The 26,199-nt window shown below is 41.3% G+C and overlaps 2 protein-coding genes across 5 annotated transcripts in view; both read left to right on the top strand.

Annotated features, from left to right (window-relative positions):
• Positions 1 to 26,199, top strand: part of RAD51AP1 (RAD51 associated protein 1) — a 44,062-nt gene that overhangs the window by 7,208 nt on the left and 10,655 nt on the right. Inside the window, exons 2-10 of one of the 4 annotated variants that reach the window (XR_009009781.1) lie at positions 1,170 to 1,219; positions 3,020 to 3,161; positions 5,996 to 6,105; positions 8,077 to 8,163; positions 8,670 to 8,819; positions 12,952 to 13,113; positions 16,415 to 16,564; positions 17,538 to 17,678; positions 18,668 to 18,806. Coding sequence is in view for 2 of the 4 variants with exons in the window: in XM_007170205.2 (XP_007170267.1) it covers positions 1,170 to 1,219; positions 3,020 to 3,161; positions 5,996 to 6,105; positions 8,077 to 8,163; positions 8,670 to 8,819; positions 12,952 to 13,113; positions 16,415 to 16,564; positions 18,668 to 18,798 (982 nt within the window). In the remaining 2 variants the exon portion in view is untranslated. Of the gene's footprint in view, positions 1 to 1,169; positions 1,220 to 3,019; positions 3,162 to 5,995; positions 6,106 to 8,076; positions 8,164 to 8,669; positions 8,820 to 12,951; positions 13,114 to 16,414; positions 16,565 to 17,537; positions 17,679 to 18,625; positions 19,635 to 26,199 lie in introns of those variants that run through there. The other 3 variants (XM_007170205.2, XM_007170208.3, XR_009009780.1) reach the window with 3 other exon arrangements.
• Positions 16,542 to 26,199, top strand: part of DYRK4 (dual specificity tyrosine phosphorylation regulated kinase 4) — a 64,399-nt gene continuing 54,741 nt past the window's right edge. The window contains exon 1 of the mRNA XM_057557343.1: positions 16,542 to 16,564. The gene's annotated coding sequence lies outside the window, so the exon portion shown is untranslated. The remainder of the gene's footprint in view (positions 16,565 to 26,199) is intronic.

The following is a 26,199-nucleotide window of genomic DNA, read 5'->3' as shown; positions in this document are numbered from 1 at the left end:
TCCTGGATCATCTTCACTATCATTATTCTGAATTCTTTTTCTGGAAGGTTGCCTATCTCCACTTCATTGAGTTGTTTTTCTGGGGTTTTATCTTGTTCCTTCATCTGGTACATAGCCCTCTGCCTTTTCATCTTGTCTATCTGTCTGTGAATGTGGTTTTTGTTCCACAGGCTGCAGGATTGTAGTTATTCTTGCTTCTGCTGTCTGCTTTCTGGTGGATGAGGCTATCTAAGAGGCTTGTGCAAGTTTCCCGATGGGAGGGACTGGTAGTGGGTAGAGCTGGGTGTTGCTCTGGTGGGCAGAGCTCATTAAAACTTTAATCCACTTGTCTGCTGATGGGTGGGGCTGGGTTCCCTCCCTGTTGGTTGTTTGGCCTGAGGCGACCCAACACTGGAGCCTACCCGGGCTCTTTGGTGGGGCTAATGGCGGACTCTGGGAGGGCTCACGCCAAGGAGTACTCCCCAGAACTTCTGCTGCCAGTGTCCTTGTCCTCACAGTGAGACACAGCCACCCCCTGCCTGTGCAGGAGACCCTCCAACACTAGCAGGTAGGTCTGGTTCAATCTCCCCTGCGGTCACTGCTCCTTCCCCTGGGTCCCGATGTGCACACTACTTTGTGTGTGCCCTCCAAGAGTGGAGTCTCTGTTTCCCCCAGTCCTGTCAGAGTCCTGCATTCAAATCCTGCTAACCTTCAGAGTCTGATTCTCTGGGAATTTCTCCTCCCATTGGCGAACCTCCAGGTTGGGAAGCCTGACGTGGGGCTCAGAACCTCCACTCTTCACTCCAGTGGGTGGACTTCTATGGTGTAAGTGTTCTCCAGTTTGTGAGTCACCCACCCAGCGGTTATGGGATTTGATTTTATTGTGATTGCACCCCTCCTGCCGTCTCATTGTGGCTTCTCCGTTGTCTTTGGATGTGGGGTATCTTTTTTGGTGAGTTCCAGTGTCTTCCTGTCGATGATTGTTCAGCAGTTAGTTGTGATTCCGGTGTTCTCGCAAGAGGGAGTGAGAGCACCTCCTTCTACTCCGCCATCTTGGTTCAGGGCCTTAATTTATATATTCTTAAGGGAATGCAAACATATTTTTATTTACTCAAGACTATTAATGGCCTTAAAGAATGGAGGTGGGAAATTGACATTTGTGTAAATGAAAATTTCTCTCTTGGTTACAGGCACAAGAAGCCAGTCAACTACTCCCAGTTTGAGGACTCTGATAGTGATGGTAAGTAGAGCTTCTTATGTCTTCCTTAAAGATTTGGAAATTTATTTCCTCACAATTTATAGGATATGTGTGTGTGTGTGTGTGTGTGTGTGTGTGTGTGTGTGTGTGTGTGTATGGCTAAAATATGGTTAGTATCAATTGCATATGAGGTAGGCCTGGAAAAATAATACTCTAAGCACTTAGGATACTTATGTTGATAATTACCCTGACAAGAATTATTGGCATAAATCATAACCAAATAGGGCCAGGTAAAATGGCTTTTTAGATCTAAACTCTGTGAGGTCCATGTTTCTCACTGTGGGATTTGTGCCCTTTTATCCCTTCCCCTAAGAAGAACACACTGTCTTTCTGAGACACAAATGTGTTACAGAATATAATGTGAAATCCCCATTAATTGTACAATAAAACAAGACCTTGAAGAAAGCTCAGGCATAAGCTTTACCCTATTGTGTTATATATATATATTTGCTTATCTCTGCTATTAAGAGAATTTTGGTCAAATAGTTTGAGAAACATTGTTAGATTACATTATACTTAAAAGTAAGTTTTGTGTTTCTTTCTTAGACGCCTGGAGTTTTCTGCAGGTCAGATATTTAGTAATTCCTCAGTTTGAAGGAATCTGTTTTTCACCTTGAGTCCAGTCTTACGTGTGTCTAAGACTTGGGAGAAAAGAACATAGGGTATAACTTCTAGCTTTTTATTATTGTCATCAATCTGTCACTAAATCGTTATAAATTGCGGGTTGTATTCTGGAGACTGTGGCATGGGGGGGGGCGAGTCACAAATTATTATATTCCTACCTGGGGAAGCATAAAAGAGACAACATGTATTAATAAATGAGAAAGTGTGTGATTCAGAGTACACGCACATGAAGGTATGCATACATGTGTCATGTATGAGTTAGAATGCTAGAGCAGCAGTCTTAGCTTGAGTGTCAACAGAAGAACTACCTCACTTCTGAGGATTGGTAGGACAGAAAACTCTGGGAGAACAGAATGGGCTGGAAAAGAGCATCCCTTTGCCAAAAATCATTTTCTTCCACTTGTCAATATGATAAAATTATGAAGGCTATTTTAATAATTTTTCTAATGGTTTTACAGATTTTTAATTAATTGTTCTTTTCTTTGCCACTTACATATACTAGCTTAGTTGCCTTTGCAGCTTTTTGGGGGATTAGTTTTTGATAGATTGATATTTTAAAAAATAAAGGCCACTAAAACGAAGTTGAAAAGCTTGAGTGAGAATAAAGACAAACAGTATACCAACAGTATTTTTTAAACTGTGGAAAGCAAACAATTTGCTTGTCTTTGCTTTTTTTTTTTTTTTTTAATTTGTTTATTTATTTTTGGCTGCGCTGGGTCTTTGTTGCTGCGCACAGGCTTTCTCTAGTTGCAGCGAGCTAGGGCTATTCTTCGTTGCCGTGCGCAGGCTTCTCATTGCGGTGGCTTCTCTTGTTGCGGAGCATGGGCTCTAGGCGTGCGGGCTTCAGTAGTTGTGGCATGCGGGCTCAGTAGTTGTGGCTCATGGGCTCTAGAGCGCAGGCTCAGTAGTCGTGGTGCACAGGCTTAGTTGCTCCGCGGCATGTGGGATCTTCCTGGATCAGGGCTCGAACCTGAGTCCCCTGCATTGACAGGTGGATTCTCAACCACTGTGCCACCAGGGAAGCCCCAATTTGCTTATCTTTAAAACTTGAACACACATGGTAATGAATCTCAGCTACCAAGAAAGTGATTTTATTTATTTCTTCCTAAGGAAAAGCAATTTCATGTGTTCTTTTATTTTTAATTCACACATGAATAGATGATTTTGTTCCTGAAACCGCACCGTTAAATAAAAAATCCAGAACTACACAAAAGGAGTTAAAACTAGAAAAACCAGAACCTAAACTGAAGAATCTCCAGGAAAAAGACATCCCACTACAAGAGAAAACCCCTAAAAAAAGGTGAGAGGTAAGACATACAGTAAATATGACATTAGATGTGTTAATTTAAAAGAGAGATAAATTCAAATTCTTGGTCTAAATTAGAATTTGAGCAGCATCATGGGTCTTATTTTATTTAGTGCATGTAGGAGAACAGGGATGTACCATTAATCCCCTTCTGACTTTCTGAACTTCTTTAAGTTCACAAATGTATGAGGAAATATCCATTTAAGTATTAAGACAATCATAATTACCAAGTTTAGAAGGTATAACTTGCATTTACAAGACCTAGTACCTGTCTCTGAAGTCCTCAGGTCTTACAAGACTACTTTGTTAAAAATCACATTTGTAAGGGCAGTTATAAAATTTAAAACCACGTATCTGTAATATATGAGATGACGGATGTTCCCTAAACTTCTGTGGTCATCATTTCATGATGTGTGTAAGTCACATCACTGTGACCCACTGTATTGTACACCTTAAACTTATACAGTGCTGGCTGTCAATTATATCTCAGTAAAACTGGAAGAAACAAATTAAACCATGTATTTTTCTACAGATAAAAAGTATTTTCTCTTTATCTTACTGAGTTTTGTCCAGCAGTGAGCAGGACCTATGGTTTCTAGACTAACCCTGGAGTTCTGTTAGTTTGTACCAAGAGAGAGGGTAAAATGAGGGAAGAAAGCCCCAAGGGGCCCCACACTTGCACTGCGGGGAGGAGGTGGGCAGAGGAGGGATACTGACAAATGGAACGTAGGACGTATGATGCTTTACTGCTACAATAAATGTGAGGAAAGTTAATTAACGGAGAGAGACTTAGCCCATGTCCTTCTCTTTACTTTTTTCTTTTTTGTTTTTGAGCTCCTTGTACTACCTTTAAAATATAGTTAAATAACCAATGGATGGGAGAAAATATTTGCAAATCATAGAACCCGTTAGGGACTTGTATCCGGAATATATAGGGAACTCTTGCAGTCCAACAATAAAACGAATAATGACCCAAGTTAGAAATGGGCAAAGGACTTGAATAGACATTTCTTTAAAGAATATATACAAATGGCCAATAGCACACGAAAAGATGCTCAACATGCTTAGCCATCAGGGAAATACAAATCAAAACCACAATAAGATAACATGTCACGCGCAGAGGGATGGCTGTAAGCAGAAGGACAGACAGTGGCAGGTGTTGAGGAGGATGTGGAGAAGTGGAAACCCTCCCACATTGCTGCTGCAAATACAAAACGGTGCAGCCACGTTGGACAACAGAGTAGCAGTTCCTCGAAATAAACAGTTACTATATGACCCAGCCTAGGTATATACCCAAGAGAAATAAAAATCTATGCCCACACGAAAACCTGTACATGAATATTTATAGGAGCATTGTTCATAATAGCCAAAAAATGGAAGTAATCCAAATGTTTATCAACTAATGACTGGATAAGTGAAATGTGATATATCCATACAGTGGAATATTATTCAGCAATAAACAGAAATGAAGTACGGGGAGGGGGAAGGGTGAGCTGGGACAAAGTGAGAGAGTGGTGTGGACATATATACACTACCAAATGTAAAATAGATAGCTACTGGGAAGCAACTGCATAGCACAGGGAGATCAGCTCGGTGCTTTGTGACCACCTAGAGGGGTGGGATAGGGAGGGTGAGAGGGAGACGCAAGAGGGAGGAGATATGGGGACATACGTATATGTATAACTGATTCACTTTGTTACCAAGCAGAAACTAACACACCATTGTAAAGCAATTATACTCCAATAAAGATGTTAAAAAAAAAAAAAAAGAAGTACTGATGTATGCTACAACATGGATGAACCTTGAAAACATTGTAGGGAGCTAAAGAAGCCTGGCACAAAAGGCCACATATTATATGGTTCCAGTAATACGAAATGTCCGGAATAGACAAGTCCATAGAAACAGAAAGTAGATTAGTGGTTGCCAGATGCTGGGGAGGGGGAAACGGGGACTGACTGCTAGTGGGTATGAGGTTTCTTTTTGGGTTGATGAAAGTGTTCTGAAATTACATAGTGGTGATGGTTTCACAGCTCTCTGAATATACTAAAAACTGCTGAATTGTATGCTTCAAAAGGGTGGATTTTATACTGTGCGACTTATATCTCAATAAAATTGTTATTTCAAAAAATAAATCCTTCAAGGTGCATCTCAGTATTACCTCCTTTACGTAGCCTTTTCTTACCTTCAAACCTTTTCAAACCTTTCTTTGCTTTCTCTTCCTCTTAAACACTATAGCACTCTTGACCACCTTGAACAGGAGACGTGATAATCTGTTTATGTAGGGTAATTATTATGGGACTTGTTTTCCTACCTCCTCATTAACTACAGACTTTTTGAGGGCACTTTTAATATCCTGTCTAGTGCAGTGCCTCACAGAGTAAGTACTTGCTGAAATATTTGTCAAAGTCCAGATTGGGCGGAACAGATGTTAAAAAAAAAAAAGTAATTTCAATTTAATAAAAGAGCTATAACAGCTGTCTAAAGAGGTGTGGGTGAGGTCAAAGAAGATTTCTAAGTGGAAGTGATGTTTGAGCCACGTCCATTCTCAGTTGGGCAGGTGCTTCCCACTTGGACGGAGCTGGTGGTGAGGAAGAGACATCACAGTGAAATGGACATTGTCACGTGATGCTCTTATTTCAAATCTTTTCTGCTGGGTCCAACGTGACACTTCACATTTCAGGAGGCTTAATGTTAAGGAGCAATTATGATCATGATTATTGTTGAAGAACATCTTTCTGAGGTTGGAAAGAAACTCTTAGTCACTGAGGAAAATCTCAGATTTTTGTTGAGATTGATAGTTTACAAACTCATTTGTGTGTCTATTTTAGAATGCCTTTAGATGATAAGCTCTACCAGAGAGACCTAGAAGTCGCACTGGCTTTATCAGTGAAGGAACTTCCAACCGTCACCATTGATGTGGAGGAGTCTCAAGATAAAAGTAACTTTATTTTCGATAATTATCTTTAAAACCTTCTTACTGCTTTTGTAATCATTTCATTGGATGAGCCTTAGCAGAGGGAAGAATGTAGTTCTAAAACTTTGGACTAAAAAAGGAGCAATTTGCAGAGAGTGCCGTTGGATTCAGCTGTTTATTCAGTTGCATAAATCTCATCCACACATAAATACCTCTCTGCCTAACACTCAGATTCAACTGGAGGACGTGGCCTATGACCCTGCATGTCCAAAGTTCATCTTTATATGCAGTGAAAATTTAATTTCATGATCAAATACATTGACCTGTACATCCGAACAATCCACCGTCTTTCTCTCCAAATTCAGATTAGTTAAACATAATCTAATGGTGGTAATTTTTATTATTTACAGAGGCTAAAGGTACTAATTTGGTTAGCAAGCTCAGTAGACTTGATAGATTTATGACTGCTGGCTTTATCTGTGGATTTTTCTCCGTGGATTTTTCTGGCAATTGGTCAGCAGATGGCAATATTGATATTCTGGAGAAGCAGAAATCATTATTCCTGGAAAAGACATTCAAATTGCTCAGTTGCTTTTTGGATTAAACTGCTTTGGCCTAACTTCTTTTATCTTGGAGGATATTTTTAGCCCATTTGCTTATTTAGGGGTATAGATGTTTAAGTCAGTAGTGCCTCCTGTTTGAAAATAAGTGAGATAGTGTTGATTAGGGGGCCCTTTTAGTAATCAGGAGTCAAAGAAACTGAAAAAGAGAATTGTCATGTATCTAAATCTGAGAAAATGAAAATCTCTTTCCTGTAAAAGATCGTGGCATTGTATAGCAAGGTTTCCTTGTACCACTTCTCCGAGAATAATAGTACCAATCATCATGACTTAAAGTTCTCTTAAAATACTCTAGATCATTTTAAAGTTGTGATAATGATTGAAGAGTCTTTACATTAGTAAAAGCACAGATCTGCCTACACAGAAATGATAGTTAATGTTTGTCCACTGTTTCCTTTGTGCTGGGCACCACAATAAGCAATTTCCACATTCAGTCAACATTTAATTCCCCACAATAGCCTCATTTAATCCCCACACTGTTTTTTTTTGGTTTTTGGTTTTTGGTTTTTTTTGGCTGCATTGGGTCTTCGTTGCTGTGCACGGGCTTTCTCTAGTTGCGATGAGCGGGGGCTGCTCTTCCTTGCGGTGCACGGGCTTCTCACTGCAGTGGCTTCTCTTGTTGCGGAGCACGGGTTCTAGGCACACGGGCTTCAGTAGTTGTGGCGCACGGGCTCAGTAGTTGTGGCTCGCGGGCTCTAGAGCACAGGCTCAGTAGCTGTGGTGCACGGGCTTCGTTGCTCTGCGGCATGTGGGATCTTCCCAGACCAGGGCTCGAACCCATGTCCCCTGCATTGGCAGGCGGATTCTCAACCACTGCGCCACCAGGGAAGCCCCCCAGACTGTTTTTATCTCCACATTATAGATGAGGAAATTAAGTCTTGTAGAGGATAAGCAACTTTCCCCTGGTATATTGCCGATTTAAGAGCCTGAATTTGAACTTAAGTCTGATTAAAGTTTGTGTGATTTCAGAGCCAAAACTTCTAACCATATGTTAGCCTCGCCAAGTAAAGTCACTGTGCTAGTTGGAGCCTGGATCAGCGGTCCCCAACCTTTTTGGTACCAGGGACCGGTTTTGTGGAAAGCAGTTTTTCCACGGTGGGGAAGCGGGGAGAATGGTTCAGGCAGTAATGCAAGCGATGGGCAGGGATAGGGAGCAGCTGTAAATACAGATGAAGCTTCGCTCACTCGCCGCTCCCCTCCTGCTCTGCAGCCCACTTCCTAACAGGCTGCGGAGCGGTACCAGTCCCCGGCCCAGGGGTTGGGGACCCCTGGTCTGGATCATTTATCTGTATCTAAATGGTATTAGATTTTAGCCCTTATCTTCCTATTTCTAGACATTGGTTGATTAGGGTGCTTTCTTCTTCCTTATATTTAGACATTGACAAACATGGCAATAGTGAAACAGAAGCAATGAGTAAGTCTCCTCATATCTCCAATTGCAGTGTAGCCAGTGATTATTTAGGTAAGTTTTTGATATTAATAATATTTTTTCCATCGACATTTTCTAACTCTTACTTAAATTCCTGAAACTGTAACTAGAACCAAGGTCTTCACATTTGTGAAGGTTCTCTTCACCCCTTCTCCTTTGTTTCTTTCTGTCTTAGTTTTCCTCTCTTTTAACTGCAGACCCAGTTTCTTCCCTGGTGGCGGGTCACAACTACCCATGGCTTCTAGTTGACATCAGCTGAACACTGAAGAAAGGGGCTCTATCTTCCCAGCTCCAGTTTGAAAATTCTTGGGGAAAGACTCTTTCAGTGTGGGCCTTGGACTTTTGCTTAACTCGGACTGTTGCCAGGAGACTGATGTATCATGATTGACCTAGATTGGGCTGTGTGGTCTGTTACTAGAAGCACAGGAAGGACAAAGCTGGGCAAATAAAAAGAGCAGGTGTCATAGAAGTCTACTCCACGGTTCTTTAAATGTTACCTGGCACAGAAAGTTTCATTGATTTTTTTTTTTATACTGAAGATCTGGATAAGATCACTGAGGAGGAGGATTCCCAGGGTTCTCAGCGGAGAAGAAAAGCGGCATCCCAAGCCGTGGTCCAGCAGAGGAAGATTCTTTTGGAAAACAGCGACGGCGACGGTGCTGATGACTCCGAACCAGACTTTGCAACTGGTAGGTTATGTCCTCACTCAAAATCAACCCTATGGAGAGTCAGTAGGAAGTTCGTGGAGACCGTTAACGTATGCAAAGCACTGCTAAACGTTTGGTGTGTGCAAACTCGAGGCATACACAGGACAGTTCAATTCAGCTATGGCATTTGGGGGAAAAGCTTTATCTGGAGGTGACCTTTAAGCCGTGCCTTGAAAAATGAGTAGCATTTAGGGGTGAAATAGCACTTCTGACTGATAGAAGGGCATAAACAAGAGAACAGGCAAGTGCACATACAAGAGCTCAGTGACGCTGGACGTTTCTCAAAAAATTAAAAATAGAACCACCTCATGATCCAGCAGTTCCACTCCTGAGTATTTATCCAAAGAAAACAAAAACACTAATTAGAAAAGATATCTGCACCCCCATGTTCATTGCAGCATTATTCACAATAGCCAAGATGTGAAAGCAACCTTAGTGCCCGTCAGTAGATGAAGGGATAAAGAGGATGTGGTATATGTGTGTGTCCACACACACACACACACAGTGACTATTACTCAGCCATAGAAAACATGCCATTTGCAGCAACATGGGTGGACCTAGAGATTGTCATACTGAGTGAAGTAAGTCAGACAGAGAAAGACAAAAACCGTATGATTTCACTTATATGTGGAATCTAAAAAACAAAACAAATGATCAAACAACAAAACAGAAACAGTTACAGATACAGAGAACAAACAGGTGGTTGCCTGAGGGGAGGAGGGGGAGGAGAGGAAAGAAATAGTTGAGGGAGATTAAGAGGGACAGACTTCCAGTTGCAAATTAAATGAGTCATGGAATGTACAGGGTGGGGAATATACTCAATAATTATGTAATATCTTTGTGTAGTGACAGATGGTAACTAGCTTATTGTGGTGATCATTTTGAAATGTATAGAAATATCGAATCACTGTGTTGTGTACCAGGAGCTAACACAGTGTTTTAGGTCAATTATACTTCACAAACAAACAACAAATTCATGGAAAAAGTGATCAGGTTTGTGGTTACCAGAGGCAGGTGTTGGGGGAGGAGGGACGGGATGGAGGCAGTCAGTAAGTACACAGGTGCAGCTGTAAGATAAATAAGCAGTAGGGATATAACGTACAACAGGACGAAGATGATGAACACAGCTGTGTGTTACATATGAAAGTTAAGAGAGTAAATCCTAGGAGTTCTCATCACAAGAAAAACAATTTTTTCGATTTCTTTAATCTTGTGTCTGCGAGATGATGGAGGTTCACCAAACTTCTTGTGATGTACGTAAGTCACATCACTATGCTGTACACCTTAAACTTACACAGTGCTGCATGTCAGTTATATCTCAATACAACTGGAAGAAACAAAAGAAAAAGACGTGGAAACACACACACACACAGAGTTCAGTGAGGTTTGCAGGGAAGGGAGAATGTGGTGGAGGTTGAAGAGGCCGCCTGGCACCGGATCGTGAAGGGTCTCAAGCCTGCTTTACCTTAAATGGAAGGACAAACATGTTCCCCGATACGCTCAGTGTACTTCAAGGAGCAATACTACCAGTTTATTTTCATCTGCCCTAAGCCAAGAATGACTCACTCTCCCATCCCCTCAGAGCTGGTTGTTTATTATACTTGAATGTGCTGCTGGCTTCATTTCAGACAACCTGAGTTATCTGGGACAGGGTCCCTTCTTTAAGTGACATTTCAGAGTTTTCCTCCTGCAGTGGCTCACCCTAGATGAGAAGAGAAAGGAACTTCTGTGACCTTCAGTGGGAAAAGAAAAATGAAAATGGAGAGAATCAAGGGTTTTCTTAAGGACATCTAAAGATACCCCAAATCCATAACCTGCGTGTCTGGGCCTTCCAGATTTCCCAGTATGAGGTGCTGATGACTTGGGATTCTGGGAGCTCCATCTCCCCACCTCCAGTTTATTTAAATAGCATTATAGCCCGCCCCTACAGTCTATCCTCTCAAGCCAAGAAAAGAACACGTGAGATACCGTACCTGTTGGGGTTATATAGGGAGCTGTGTCCTCCTAGATTCTATAGTCTGAAATTTTGGAGAAACTTCTCCACTGCTTGCCCTCCCTGAACCTAGATCCTCTTGGGAATCGAGAAATAATTATTTGATTTTGCAAGGTACTATTTATAGCGGCCTTCATGTGATCTGCTGGCCTTATATGGTGAATTCTGTATAACACGGTAACTATTATGTGAATACATGGGTTGATTATCTGTTTTTAAAATTTTATTTGTGTGGGAAGAATGATAGAATAAGGACATCACAATTTGAAGATTGTAATGACATTGTTGATTTAGGCAAACATCATCAGTAGAAGACTGACGAGGATCTTTACAACAGAGAATTCAGGCCGGCGTCAGCCGAACCAACCAGGAGTGGGGCAGCCATACATTCTGTGCTTTCTGATATGACTGGCATAATACGGAGAACAGAGCATCACCTATGATGTGTATTCTTGCCCAAAAATGTAATAATAATAATAATGTGAGCCTGATTCTAATTGAGCCTTGAGAAAATTCCAGCTCACAGGAAATGCAAGAGTAAGTTAAATGACACCATGAGGAAGAAAACAGACCAATCCAGAATGTAGGACATTCCATAGGACAACTGACCTGGTTGCTTCAACATGTCAAAGGCATGGGGGGAAAAGGGATGGGATATTGCTCTATATTAAAAGTGATTAATATGGGCTGGATAGAAGATGATTCCAAGAAACTATTGTTGATATCGTTAGATATGATAATGACGTGTTTTTTATAAGTCTGTGTTTTTTAGAGATGCATTCTGAAGTATGTAGAAATGTAATAATGCAGTGTCTTGGGTTTATTTTTATATACTCTGAGAAGGAAAGGGAAGAGAAGATAAATAGATGAAACAAACGTTGCAAAATATTGATGATTGTTGAATCTGGGTGGTAGTTTATTATTATCTACTGTTGTGTATGTTTGAAAATTTTCATATATATTTTTTTTACATAAAATATATTATTCCATATAGATAGGTAGATATTATATATGGTGGGTATGACAGTGGTTATCTCTGAGTGAGGAGATTAGGGAGTGGGCTTTCTTCCTTAATACTTTTTTGGTATGGTCGGCATTTTCTACAGTAAGCATGTACTGCATTTGTAATGATGTATAAAAAAGTGTAAAAAGGTTTTTTATGAATATAGGGCTAATCCTTATTTACACTTAATTTTCAGAGTTTAGTATTTACAGGACATGATTTTCTGATCCTCTCTTCCCCCGAAAAATAGAAGAATCATTGCTTAACTCTCGAGTATTCTCTATGCTTTTTTCCAGAAGCTGTAGCTACTTAACACATCCCATCACTGGCTTGTATCATCCCATGCAGAATAGAAAGGAGTTTGTGGGAAATCAGAGGTGTGTCCCATGTGAAATCATACACAGGATTGTCAGTTAAGATGGTTATGGTACAGTCAGTCTCTTCTCAATTCCCAGTGGGTTTCTGTTCTGGCGTGTTGAAGTTGGTGTGATTAAGGAAAGGCATACGGTTATTATTACCATCAAGGTTATCGTTTTGGAAGAGCAGCAATGTTATACCCAACCATTCTTCTCAAAGGTTGCTGAGTTAAACTGGTAAAATCAGAAGTAAGGATTACTGATGGGAAATTAATGATAATAGCAATAGCAAGCAATGCTCTTCTGTTCGCTATATGCCAGATGTTATTCTCTACCTATATTAACTCACTTAATCTGCACAACAACCCTGTGATGCAGGTTTTAGGGTTCTCCCTATTTTATACAGGAAACTGAGGCACGGTGAAGTTAGGGACCTGTCTCAGGTCGCACATGTCAGTGGAGCGGCCAGGATCCAGACCCAGGCACCATGCATTGTTGTGCCCCTGGAAACAGCATAGTGCAAAGGGGCACAAGAATCTGGTGCAGAAGATGAAATTGAGGCACTAGAAGCCTCACCATTTTTTTTTTTTTTTTTTTGCCACGCCAAGCGGCATACAGGATCTTAGATCTTAGTTCCCCAACCAGGGATTGAACTCCCTGCAGTGGAAGCGTGGAGTCCTAACCACTGGACTGCCAGGGAAGTCCGAGAAGCCTCACTTTTTAGAACTTTTTAGAGATGAGGTATGTAATCTTCTGTTTCAGGTGAGGATTCTGAGGACGATTCTGATTTTAGTGAGAGTGAAGATGATGAAAGTTTCACTGTGAGAAAAAGTAAAGTTAAAGAAATTAAAAAGAAAGAAGTGAAAGGGAAATCTCCAGTTGAAAAGAAAGAGAAGAAAGCCAAATCCAAACGGGATAATGTGGGTAAGAGCAGTCCCCCATACATCACTTCATACTGGATATGCTTGCTTACTTAACGTGCTTCTCTCACCTTTGCCTTTAGTCTCCTTAAACTTTTGTCAGCGTTCTTGTCTTGTTAAGATCCGTGGAAGAGAGCAGGCTGGGGTGGGGAAGGCAGACAGGCAGATAGGGGCACTGAGCCCCCCCACCACCCTTCCAGCATGGACTGTTTGTCCCTCTTCATGCTGGGCCTCCCTCTGAGTGGCTCCTGTCACCTGCATTTCACAGCGACAAAACTGAGGCTCTGAGAGGTTAAACCGTTTGTTGGAATTCTTATAGCTGATAAGCGAGGGGTAGAATTTGCACCCAGGCTTGTGCATTCAGAGCGTAAATCTGTCCATTAGACCACATTTTCTCCACGTGATTAAACGGGGAAGTTGGCGTGATTCTCATTTTCTGCTGTCGCATGTGACTCAGTCTTTGAGTTGAGAACCCTTTTGTCATGTGTTTAGGGCCCTGTGGTTTCTTCAGAATGAATTCAGTTAGGAGAAACCAGTTTTACAATAAAACTTTTGGAATTTGTGACAACTTGAATGTGAAATATTTGTTTCTTGCGTAAAAGAAGTTAGGATATTTTTGAGTTCATAATATACAATAGATTATTGTAAAATATAACTTCCTTTAACCTGCTTTGTTTTACTTATTGATAGATATTTTTATGTCTTGGTTGTTTAATATATGTACTGTTTGAAACTAAACTTTCCATTATTCAGACCCCATTCATTAAGGGTGGGCGTTGCTCTCACCTTAAATAGCATGGTGCTGAGTACTGGTGCTGAGTACTTACTAAGAAATGAGAACTAAGTACTGATTGAGTCGTATTCCTCCCACCACTGTATTCTCAATTAGCCAGGTTTTTTTTTTTTTTTTTTAAAGGAAGCTAATCCTGCCATTCACTCTTTTTTTTTATTTTATTTTATTTATTTATTTATGGCTGTGTTGGGTCTTCGTTTCTGCGCGAGGGCTTCCTCCAGTTGCGGCAAGCGGGGGCCACCCATCATCGCGGTGCGCGGGCCTCTCACCATCGCGGCCTCTCTTGTTGCGGAGCACAGGCTCCAGACACGCAGGCTCAGTAGTTGTGGCTCACGGGCTTAGTTGCTCCGCGGCATGTGGGATCTTCCCAGACCAGGGCTCGAACCCGTGTCCCCTGCATTGGCAGGCAGATTCTCAAACACTGCACCACCAGGGAAGCCCCTAGCCAGGTTTTAATTGGTGTTTTTTTGCAATTGGCAAATTCATCTGGTTTCCAGAAATTAGATTTTAAATGTAGGGGTTTTTAGAGATAAAGCTGTGTATTAGTTTCCAATTGCTGCTGTAAAAAATTATCACAAATTTAGTGGCTTAAATCAACACAAATTTATTACTTTACCGTTCTGCAGGTCATAGGTTCAAAATTTTCCTCACTCGGCTAAAATCAAGCTGCTGGCAGAGCTCTGTACCTCTGTGGAAGTTCAAGGGGAGAAGAACCCCCTTTCCTGCCTTTTCTAGCTTCTAGAGGCCACCCGCTCTCTGACGGGTGGTCCACTTCTCCCTTCAGAGCCATCACATAACTCTCTCGTTCTCCTGCTTCTCACTTTCACTTATAAGCACCCTTGTGAGTACACTGGGGCCATCGGATATTCAGGATAATCTCCCCATCTCCAGATCCTTAATTTAGTCACACCTGCTAAGTCCCTTTGCTGTGTAAGGTAACATGTGCACATTCTGGGAATTAGGAGACAGGTCTCTTTAAGGGACCGCCTACCACAAACTGATATGAAAAAGTCATTGACAATAGGCAAAAAACCTAACATGAATATATTTCATATTTTTTTTTAGATGTTTGTTTATGCTTTCTCACCAAAACATTCTAAAAACTAAAGATAAAATTTCAGTTTCCAGGTTGGAGTTTGCCACTTAATGTCTTCCATATACCCTGGAGCAAGTTGCTTCCCGAGAAAATTTCCTATGTAATATTAGAAGTAAAGTTTAACAGCTAAATAATGAGATTAAGAATTTGGAAAGATGGATTATATTTCTAGTCCCACTAATAATGTACTGATAACCTCTAAGCATCTCTGACCTGGCAGGTGTTATAATCTTTCCCTGAATAGAGAAAATTTCAAGAGCTATGGTGTCCAATATGGTAGCCACTAGTCAAAGTAGCTCTATCACATTTAAATTAATTAAAATTAGATAAAATTTAAAAGTCAGTTCCTTGGTTTTGCTAGCCACATTTCAAGTGCTCACTAACTGTATGTGGCTTGTGGCTACCGTGTTGGACAGCACGAAATACAGAACATTCCCACCACGGCAGAAAAGTCTGTGGTTCGGGGCTGACCTAGGGAATGTAGATGTTAACGTTAAGAAGAGCATATAGTGAAAATGTTCATATGCACCTGCACTTAGATGCCACTTAGGTGTCTCGAAGCAAGCATTATCTGAAAGTGAATTTGTATTCTGCTTCTCCCTCCATCAAAAACAAACAAACAAAAAACCCAAACCCACTGCCATTCTGTGTTCATTCTCTGGGTAAATGGTACCATTGGATGGTGTGTTCCTGACAGGAACTTGCCAGTCATGATTATTCCCTCATCTCCAGCATGCCTCCGCCTTCTAATTACTAAAAGCCATCCACTCTGCTGTTTTCCCCCCTTTCTCCCCCTTAGTTCATGCCCTGATCCCCTCTCACCTGGGTTACCATAGAGCCGTCTAGGTGGTCTGCTTTTACACTGCCCTCAACAAGATGCTTCTAGATGTAGGTTCCCCGCCCCGTGACCACCTCTAGAGTCTGTCATCTCTCTCACCACGTTGCACTGTACGCATCTCTGTACTTTTCTGCCCTTTCTACTAGAGTCTAGTGACGGGACCGTAAATTCCTAGAGCCTAATAAAATGTCTCACTGACATATTCCGACGAGACACTATTGTGTGATGATTACAAGTGTGGACTCTGGACTCAGACACTTACTAGCTCTCAAACTACAGGCAGATTGTTTAACCTCTCTGTCTCCTTAACTGACAGTAGGGTAGTCACCTCTGTATCGGAGTTGCTCTAAGGGTTAGAGGTAATGTATAGGATATGCTTGCCATACTTCCCAGCATGTAATGCTCATAAAAGATGGCTATTCTTGGACTTTCAATAAATGTTGATTAATGAGTTTTTCAGATTTATGATTCTGCTTCTTTAGTTCTTATAAGCTTATGTAACTTGATAATTTTCACACATACGTGCTAGACTTTATCTTCCTCTGTGACCCCTTTTTTATGTATATTTTTCAAATAAGTGACTTCAGTAGATTCTGCTCCTGCTGCTGTCAAGTCGGAATCTTGGCCCTCAGCGAAAAAGGTTTCTCCTTCTTCAGAGGCCACTAGGAAGCCGTTACAAATACGAAGTCCTCCAGCTGAAAGCAAGAGACCTAAGTGGGTCCCACCAGGTATGGTGTCTTTATTTACTGCTCAAGGGCAGGGGCTTGGAAAATTACCACTAGTAGATTTTTTTTTTCTTAGTTGTAAATGTTACATATGAGTACTTCCTCATATTATTTTTTAAAATTTAAATTGTTTTTGGCTGTGTTGGGCCTTTGTTGCTGCGCGCGGGCTTTCTCTAGTTGCGGCGAGCGGGGGCTACTCTTCGTTGTGGTGCGCAGGCTTCTCATCATGGTGGCTTCTCTTGTTGCAGAGCGTGGGCTCTAGGCGTGTAGGCTTCAGTAGTTGCAGCACGCAGGCTCAGTAGTTGTGGCTCGCGGGCTCTAGAGCGCAGGCTCAGTAGTTGTGGCACATGGGCTTGGTTGCTCCGCGGCATGTGGGATCTTCCTGGACCAGGGCTCGAACCCGTGTCCCCCGCGTTGGCAGGCGGATTCTTAACCACTGCGCCACCAGGAAAGTCCCGGAAGATTAGTTATTGAAATAATGAAGCTCTGTCAGTTCAAGGATAATCCTTAGTGTATTTCTTCTGAGAATAATTAGTGATTCCACAACAAAAGAAGTTTAAAAGTATTGATATAATGTCTGTAGAAGTTTGAAGGTAGCATAAGCAAAAAGATAAAAAAGAAATAATGGATTGATGGGTAAAGAGTCACGTCATAAAGCACAAAGTGCTTATAAATTCATTGTGGGGAAGGGCCGGGCAGGTGACAGAGGCGAGGGAATTGGGCCTGGGGAGGAAGCGTGAGCAAGCGGGCGTTGCCGCCCTCAAGAGCGCGTGCCCTCTGGAAGGAAGCCGCTGTTCCTCGGCTCCACCCGGTTGTTAACATGCAGGATTATGGGCCTCGTATTTCCACGTCTGAGTTTTTCAAGAGAAGCCAGAAATACAGATTTTAGTGTGAAATCTCCTAGATCTTAAAAGTGGACTTTTTAAAACACCATGTGGACCGAACAGTATATCTGAGAGCAGGATTTGACCCTCAGGTTGCCAGCTAGCCTCCTGTCTTATACGAATGTGAGAAGACCAGCAAGATTCCAATGGGAAAATGAGCCAAGGACATAACATACCACTGCCCCCAAGAAGTACAACTAGAAACCAATATGAAAAGAATTACAGCCTCACTGGTAATCAAGGAAATGTAAATTAAAGTAATGAAATACTGTTTTATACCTCTCAAACTAGAAAATAATAAAGCTGTATCAACCAGTGCACTCTGGGTTGTGGGGTAGCAGGTATAATTATTTATTATAAATTTATAATCCCTTTACAGGACAGCTTGACAGGAGCCATAAAAATAAATAGATCTTTTGACTTAGGAACTAATCTTGGGAACTTATCCTTAAAAAGAATTCGAAAGAAGGAAAAGTAGTAAGTGGTCAGTAGTGATTTTTTTATAGCCATTTATAGAAAAGTGGTGAAAAACTAGAAACAACCCAGAAGTGTGTTGTAGGAATTTGATCAACATGTGGCAAGTGTGTGCAATTAAGAATGATAAATCAGATGCCTGGAAACATGGAAGTGTTCGTAAAACCTTTGTATGAAAAAAGTATACACACTTGTACTTACTACGGCTAAAATCATGATCAGCTACGAACATACATATGGATAAATTCTGAAATTTAATACTCGTTGGAAATGATTGCTGTATTAGAGTGGTAGCATAAATGAAACTAGTATAAATAAAGAAAAATGGTATTTGTCATATTTGAAGTTACGTGATATTTGAAAAAATAGATTCTGTAAGGAGTACTTGTGAAAGTTGCAGAATTTTGTAAAAATGCATTAGATTTTGCTACTACTTTAGAAATTATAATGCCATTCATTTTTTTATGTCTTTACAATCAGTGTTCTTTGCTCCCAACTTTCCTATTTAGCTTTCACATTTAAAGTTTTGGTGTCATTACCTTGGCCTCTAAGGATGTTTGAAAATATGCAATGCTATATATTTTCTGCTCTTTAGTACTTCCCGTTCTTTTGATCTAATATGTAACTTGATAGAAGCTGCATAGCAGAACAACGCTTAACTCCTTTTTTGGCCTCTTCTGTTTTATAAACTGACCTTTGTTACAAGATTCCTGACGTTCTCAGCATCAGGTGATCTGTCTTCTTGCAGCGGTGTCCGGAAGCAGCAGCCGTAGCCCACTGGCAGGAGTGTCTGTGAAGTCTCCAACTCAGAGTCTCCGCCTCGGCTTGTCCCGATTAGCACGAGTTAAACCTTTGCATCCAAATGCTGCTAGTAGCTGAGTGTAGTGGCAAGAAAATGTTTGATTAAGAAGATCTCACTTTCATAAGGATGTTTATATTTGTGTTTATATTTGAGGAGGGTATTGTAATATAAATGAATCCTTTAACGTTGTATAAATGATCTCTACCTGTTCTGTGATTGTTCTCTGAAAAGCTATCTGAGACTTCAGTAAGAGGTTTGTTTATAAGAATTATCTTGGAATGTCATTCCCTTCTGAAGAGCATATTCTCTTTCCCTTATATGTATATAATAGGTCATTGTCATTACGTGGCCGTCAATTTGACACGGAGGATGTCCCCGTTACATGTTGTTCTTTCCTAGTAACATGCCCGATGCTTCTTTCTGGCTTTGTCTGGTTTACGGCACCTGAAATTTAACTGTGCGGAGTTTATCTGGCAAAAGGAAAATTCCCATTTCTCCCAGGAGACATTTCTGAAATCTTATAAGTTACTTAACCTGCATTGTCAGTTTTGTTGCAATGATGTTTCATATTTTAGCCAAATGTTTTTATATTAAGAATTCAGAATAATTTTCCATATTAAAACAGTTGCTATGCTAGAGCGTATGTCTCCTACTTCGAAGTAGATGGTTAGATAGCAAATAGAATTTCGTGACATTTTATGAAGCCCTCATTGTCAAAACCTTTAATAAAAGTGAAAAAGTTGTGATATGCACTTTTCCTTGATACTAATGCATCCATCTGTCTCTGTCTACATTTCATGATAAAATGAGTGCTTTGCAAAAAAATGTTAGCCTTTTTGTTGTAAATATAAAGGGGAAAAGCTGTTTCTTAAAGTCGTCACTTTTACATTAAGCCCGTGCTTTCGAGGGTGGCTGTCAAGTACCTGTCACCCCTGTTGTATTAGATAGTACAGCCCTTTAGGAAGCTTAGGCCCTAATCCACTGTGAGTAATAATAGTGATAGATATTTTATATTTACGGTGAGAACTTCAACCAAACCAAATTTCAATTTTTAATAAAAGTACTTTGAATCATGTTAACCATTAAAAAATATATAATACTTAGCTCAGTTCTTCTTGGTTAATGAAGTATCTATGTTAATGTGAAGATAAGTATTTAGAATTATGATTAAAGTGAGCATTTGCCTACTGCTATTATATATATTTTTTCTTATCGAGTGTATATTTTCTACTGTCTTACACCCCCTCACCTACCCCGCCCCACCCCCTCTTGGAAACGTGTTTCCCCGGGACATGGTATTGAGGTACTCTGTATGCTGCAGTTTAACAAACATTTATTAAGAGCCTACCCTGTGTTAGTACTAATATCATTAATTAATCATCTGGACCAGCTTGATGAACGTGTTTTCTCTATGCTATTGATATTAGTAGTTTCCACTGAAAATTACCTTAAAGTGTGTCAAAACTGGCCTTGCAGAAAGCACTCATGACCTTTCTGTTGCCAAACCCAGGGTACACTTTCTCACCTTATCTTATAGACCCTATTCATTATACCCCGCTTAGTACATTTTATTTCTGGGCCCGTAAGACACCATTCTTTTGTACTTTTCTCCCCGCCTCCCTGCCTACTCTTCATTGTTTGTGGCTTGCTAATCTTTTGTGTCACCTACACCCACAGCTCTCACTACCATACCATATTCTGTGAGATTCCATTCTTTTCCCCCCTGGGCCTTTTTTCTTTCAAACTTTGGGCAACTTCAAGTTCCAAGGTCACCAGTGTGACAGTGACAACCAAGTCAGGATCTTTAGCCCAGACCTTGCTCTTGACACAGACCACTTGATCATTTGATGTAAGTCATCACTGAATCAATAACGTCTCCCCCTCCCCAGGCGTTTTCCCTCCTATATTTTCTGTTAGTAAATAGCATCACCGTCAGTCAACTGAGGTGCCTCAGGCACTTGCACCCTTCACATCCGGTCAGCAAGCTCTGGTCCATTTCCTGCGTTTCTCAAAACTGCTCTCTCCTTCCACTTGCTGCCTTTACTCTGACTACTAACGGGTGTCCTTGCCTTGGCTGGTAACCTACTCGGGCCTACCCGTCAAGCCACTCTAGCCAGAGGGAGTTTCCTAAAATAAAATCTGAGCCCAAACACCCCTCTGCTTAAAATCCACACACATACCCCTTAGCCTGTTTAGTTCACAAGCTGTTTCGAATCAGGCTGGCCCCTGTCCGCTTCTTCAACCTTGTCCCATGCTGCCCACGTTCACCTTTGACCCCCTGCCACACCACACTGGGTGCTAGTACCCGTGGCTCCAGGCCCTCAGATGGTCCTTATTTGCCTTCTTTCCATTGCTAATTCCTATTTGTCCTTGAAGACTGAAAATCAACTTGGCTCCGTAAAAAAATTTTATTTGAATGTCTGTTTCCTCCATGGACCAGACTGTATGTTCCTCCAGGTGATGCTGCTGTCATTCAAGTGTTTTCCTGCTTTTACCATATTAACAAATTGAAGGATGAAGACCATATGATAATCTCAATAGGTGCAGAAAAAGCTTTCAACAAAATTCAACACCCATTTATGATAAACTCTCCAGAAAGGCATAGAGGGAACTTACCTCAATATAATAAAGTCCATATATGACAAACCCAGAGCCAACATCGTTCTCAATGGTGAAAAACTGAAACCATTTCCACTAAGATCAGGAACAAGACAAGGCTGCCCACTCTCACCATTATTCAACATAGTTTTGGAAGTTTTAGCCACAGCAATCAGAGACGAAAAAGAAATAAAAGAAATCCAAATCGGAAAAGAGCAAGTAAAACTGTCACTGCAGATGACATGATACTATACATAGAGAATCCTAAAGATGCTACCAGAAAACTACTAGAGCTAAACAATAAATTTGGTAAAATAGCAGGATGCAAAATTAATGCACAGAAATCTCTTGCATTCATATACACTAATGATGAAAGATCTGAATGAGAAATTAAGGAAACACTCCCATTTATCACTGCAACAAAAAGAATAAAATACCTAGGAATAAACCTACCTAAGGAGACAAAAGACCTGTATGCAGAAAACTATAAGATACTGATGAAAGAAATTAAAGATGATACAAACAGATGGAGAGATATACCATTTCTTGGATTGGAGGAATCAACATTGTGAAAATGACTATACTACCCAAAGCAACCTACAGATTCAATGCAATCTCTATCAAACTATCAATGGCATTTTCCACAGAACTAGAACAAAAAATTTCACAATTTGTATGGAAACACAAAGGACCCCGAATAGCCAAAGCAATCTTGAGAAAGAAAAACGGAGCTGGAAGAATCAGGCTCCTGGACTTCAGACCATACTACAAAGCTACAGTAATCAAGACAGTATGGTACTGGCACAAAAACAGAATTATAGATCAATGGAACAGGATAGAAAGCCCAGAGATAAACCCACACACACATGGTCACCTTATCTTTGATAAAGGAGGCAAGAATATACAATGGAGAAAAGAGAGCCTCTTCAATAAGTGGTGCTGGGAAAACTGGACAGCTACATGTAAAAGAATGAAATTAGAACACTCCCTAACACCATACACAAAAATAAACTCAAAATGGATTAAAGACCTAAATGTAAGGCCAGACACTATAAAACTCTTAGAGGAAAACGTAGGCAGAACACTCTATGACATAAACCACAGCAAGATCCTTTCTGACCCACCTCCTAGAGAAATGGAAGTAAAAACAAAAATAAACAAATGGGACCTAATGAAACTTAAAAGCTTTTGCACAGCAAAGGAAACCATAAACAAGACGAAAAGACAACCCTCAGAATGGGAGAAAATATTTGCAAACGAAGCAACTGATAAAGGATTCATCTCCAAAATATACAAGCAGCTCATGCAGCTCAATATCAAAAAAACAAACAACCCAATCCAAAAATGGACGGAAGACCTAAATAGACGTTTCTCCAAAGAAGATATACAGATTGCCAACAAACACATGAAAGGATGCTCAACATCACTAATCATTAGAGAAATGCAAATCAAAACTACAATGAGGTATCATCTCACACCAGTCAGAATGGCCATCATCAAAAAATCTGCAAACAATAAATGCTGGAGAGGGTGTGGAGAAAAGGGAACCCTCTTGTACTGTTGGTGGGAATGTAAATTGATACAGCCACTATGGAGAACAGTATGGAGGTTCCTTAAAGAACTAAAAATAGAACTACCATATGACCCAGCAATCCCACTACTGGGCATGTACCCTGAGAAAACCATAATTCAAAAAGAGTCATGTACCACAATGTTCATTGCAGCTCTATTTACAATAGCCAGGACATGGAAGCAACCTGAGTGTCCAATGACAAATGAATGGATAAAGAAGATGTGGCACATATATACAATGGAATATTACTCAGCCATAAAATGAAACGAAATTGAGTTATTCGTAGTGAGGTGGATGGACCTAGAGTCAGTCATACAGAGTGAAGTAAGTCAGAAAGAGAAAAACAAATACGGTATACTAACACATATAGATGGAATCTTAAAAAAAGGTTCTGAAGAACCTAGGGGCAGGACGGGAATAAAGGCGCAGATGTAGGGAATGGACTTGAAGACATGGGGAGGAGGGAGGGTAAGCTGGGACGAAGTGAGAGAGAGTGACGTTGACATATATACACTACCAAATGTAAAATAGCAATGGGAAGCAGCTGCATAGCACAGGGAGATCAGCTTGGTGCTTTGTGACCACCTAGAGGGGTGGAATAGGGAGGGGTGGAATAGGGAGGGGGGGAGGGAGATGCAAGAGGGAGGGCATATGGGGATATATGTATACGTATAGTTGATTCACTTTGTTATACAGCAGCAAGTAACACAACATTGTAAAGCAATTATACTCCAATAAAGATGTTAAAAAAAAGAAAAAAAAACCTGGTGCAGAGTAAGTGCTCAAAAAATGTTCATCTGATGAATAGATTTTATCCAGAACTTTTTCTATGTGCTTCTGATAACCATAAACTGTTTTGAAGGGGGACGGGTAGGGGTTACTTCAAGAGTCTGTTCGATCAACTCTACTCTCTGTATCCTCAGGATGTCCTTCAATTCTTGTCCCAAACTTGAAAGAACAGGGGCAAGAGAATGGGAGCAGGAGGAAAGAGATGTGTTTCTCCGGCCTGATGTGAAAGGTGGTTTGGGACGGGACCAGAGTCCAAGCCTTTCAGCTCAAGTCACAAAAAGGGTGGAAACAGTTTCTATAGCGACGGGAGGAGGGTGTGGTCCTCCACCTGCACCCCACAGTTACAGGTCCGAGGGGCAGCGCCCGCAGTCTGCGCAGACCCGATGCAGTTCCTCCCACCTCCCACCCCAAAGGGCACCAAGTAAGGGGGGGAGGCGCGTCAGAGCATCGGGGCAATGAGGGTGGAAGGTGGGGCAGCGCGAGAGTGACGGGACAGTGCAGAAAAGGAGAAGGGGTGTGGGCCCGAGGAGGGAAGGGCGGATGTGGGTGCGGAGAGGAGGCAAGTACCATTTCAGACTTCGCTCCAAGCAGCTGCATCCTCACAGCCCAACATTGTTATACTTACTATTTTTATTGTTGTTGTTATTGTTGTTAGTTTTATTTTCAGATCATAATATCAAAGCATGGCCTCATTATCTCCTTAATGACAAAGTACTCAAATTATGGACGTGTCTCTAAGAAGCATGGGTCATCGTTGCTGGATGTGATACCTGTAGATATCCCTTCTCTGACATGTATTTCTTAAGCCAAACACCTTAAATTTGCACTATTTTAATTGCTTCTATAATTACTAACTTTTGTATTGTATAATGCTCTTCAAAGGTCAATCTCATTAACTCCTAAAATTTTGGGTGTAAGGAGAAATGTGTCTTAGAATTTTTATTCCCATTTTCTTTTTTTTTCTTTTTTTTTTTTGAAGTGGACCATTTTTAAAGTCTTTATCGAATTTGTTGCAATATTGCTTCTGTTTTATGTTTTGGTTTTATGGCCACGAGGCATGTGGGATCTTAGCTCCACACCAGCGATCAAACCCGCACCCCCTGCATCAGAAGGTAAAGTCTTAACCACTGGACCGCCAGGGAAGTCCCCCCATTTTCTTACTGAGAAAACTGAAGTGCCAAACACGAAGTGACTCGTCCAAGGCCTCCTAATTATCAACTGCTTTCTTCTGATCATGAGCTTCTTCCCTTGGCCCAAGTGTGTAGCCTTAGAAATCTGCACACCTACAGCCCTAAGCAATATACTTTTCCATTAGGATAATTTTGCATCGCTGGCTTGGGCTGAGTGTGGGATGCGGAGAGATGGATTTTAGGGAACTCATAAGACCCATCCGGGGCTTCCCTGGTGGCGCAGTGGTTGAGAATCTGCCTGCCAATGCAGGGGACACGGGTTCGAGCCCTGGTCTGGGAAGATTCCCACGTGCCGCGGAGCAGCTGGGTCCGTGAGCCACAGTTACTGAGCCTGCGCGTCTGGAGCCTGTGTTCCGCAACAAGAGAGGCCGCGATAGTGAGAGGCCCGCGCACCGCGATGAAGAGTGGCCCCCGCTCGCCGCAACTAGAGAAAGCCCTCGCACAGAAACGAAGACCCAACACAGCCATAAATAAATAAATAAACAAATACTTAAAAAAAAAAAAAAAAAGACCCATCCGGACGCTGTTTCCAGCCCTGACCCCGACAACTTGGGGCACAGAGCTTTCTTCTCCCTTTTTTTTAAAATATTAATTGCACGTCTCATCCGACTTGGTCGCCAAAAACGGGTCTGCGACCCCAAGCCTTACGTCCACGAGGATCTGGCTGATACCCACCTATTCCGAGCAGCCCACGTGCCTGCTGTACATCCCGGGCCACACTGTGGTGTCAGGTGGTACCTGCCACTCGAGGGTAATTCCCAGTCTTAGCAAAGTTTTTTTCTTAAAATAGGATGAACAGTGCAAAATTGGGGAATTTTTTTTAAAGTCTGTAGTTAATTTGTGGTGTTTGAAATGTCCATCAGGCAATTCAGGGCTTAAGTAACTTGTGGCCCCTCTGACTTTTAAATGACTGATGGTCAACAATCTTTAACTCAAGCTTCACTGTTCAGGCTTAAAAGGAGACTTGGCAAAAGTGTGAAGTCATTTAAATAGAAAGTTCAGACTACAAAAGGACAATGTAAGTGTCCTCGGTTACCAGTCTTGCTTGAGGGGTTTAATCACCTACATGTGGTGGGTCCATAAAATCTAGGAGTTCTAAGGAATTCTCCAAACACGTATTCTGCCAGGTTGCTTCTGTGACTTAAGTCTGTTAATTCCTTTCTCTGTTTTGGTCCTTATCAAAGAGGATAGTGATAAACCTGAAGGGAGCTTAGTGTGCCAGCCCCTTTCCATCTGCTGTTGTTGTCAGCTTCTGGGCTGGAATGCGTGCATCTCAGCGTGTGGAGGACCAGTGCTGGGAGTCAGCGGTTTTAGCTGACCCCAGATCC

The sequence above is a fragment of the Balaenoptera acutorostrata genome, chromosome 11 (genome assembly GCF_949987535.1).
Source record: "Balaenoptera acutorostrata chromosome 11, mBalAcu1.1, whole genome shotgun sequence".
NCBI classification, from domain to species: Eukaryota; Metazoa; Chordata; class Mammalia; order Artiodactyla; family Balaenopteridae; genus Balaenoptera; species Balaenoptera acutorostrata.
Note: the sequence above shows the minus strand (reverse complement) of the source record. Positions and strands in the feature narration are given on the sequence as shown.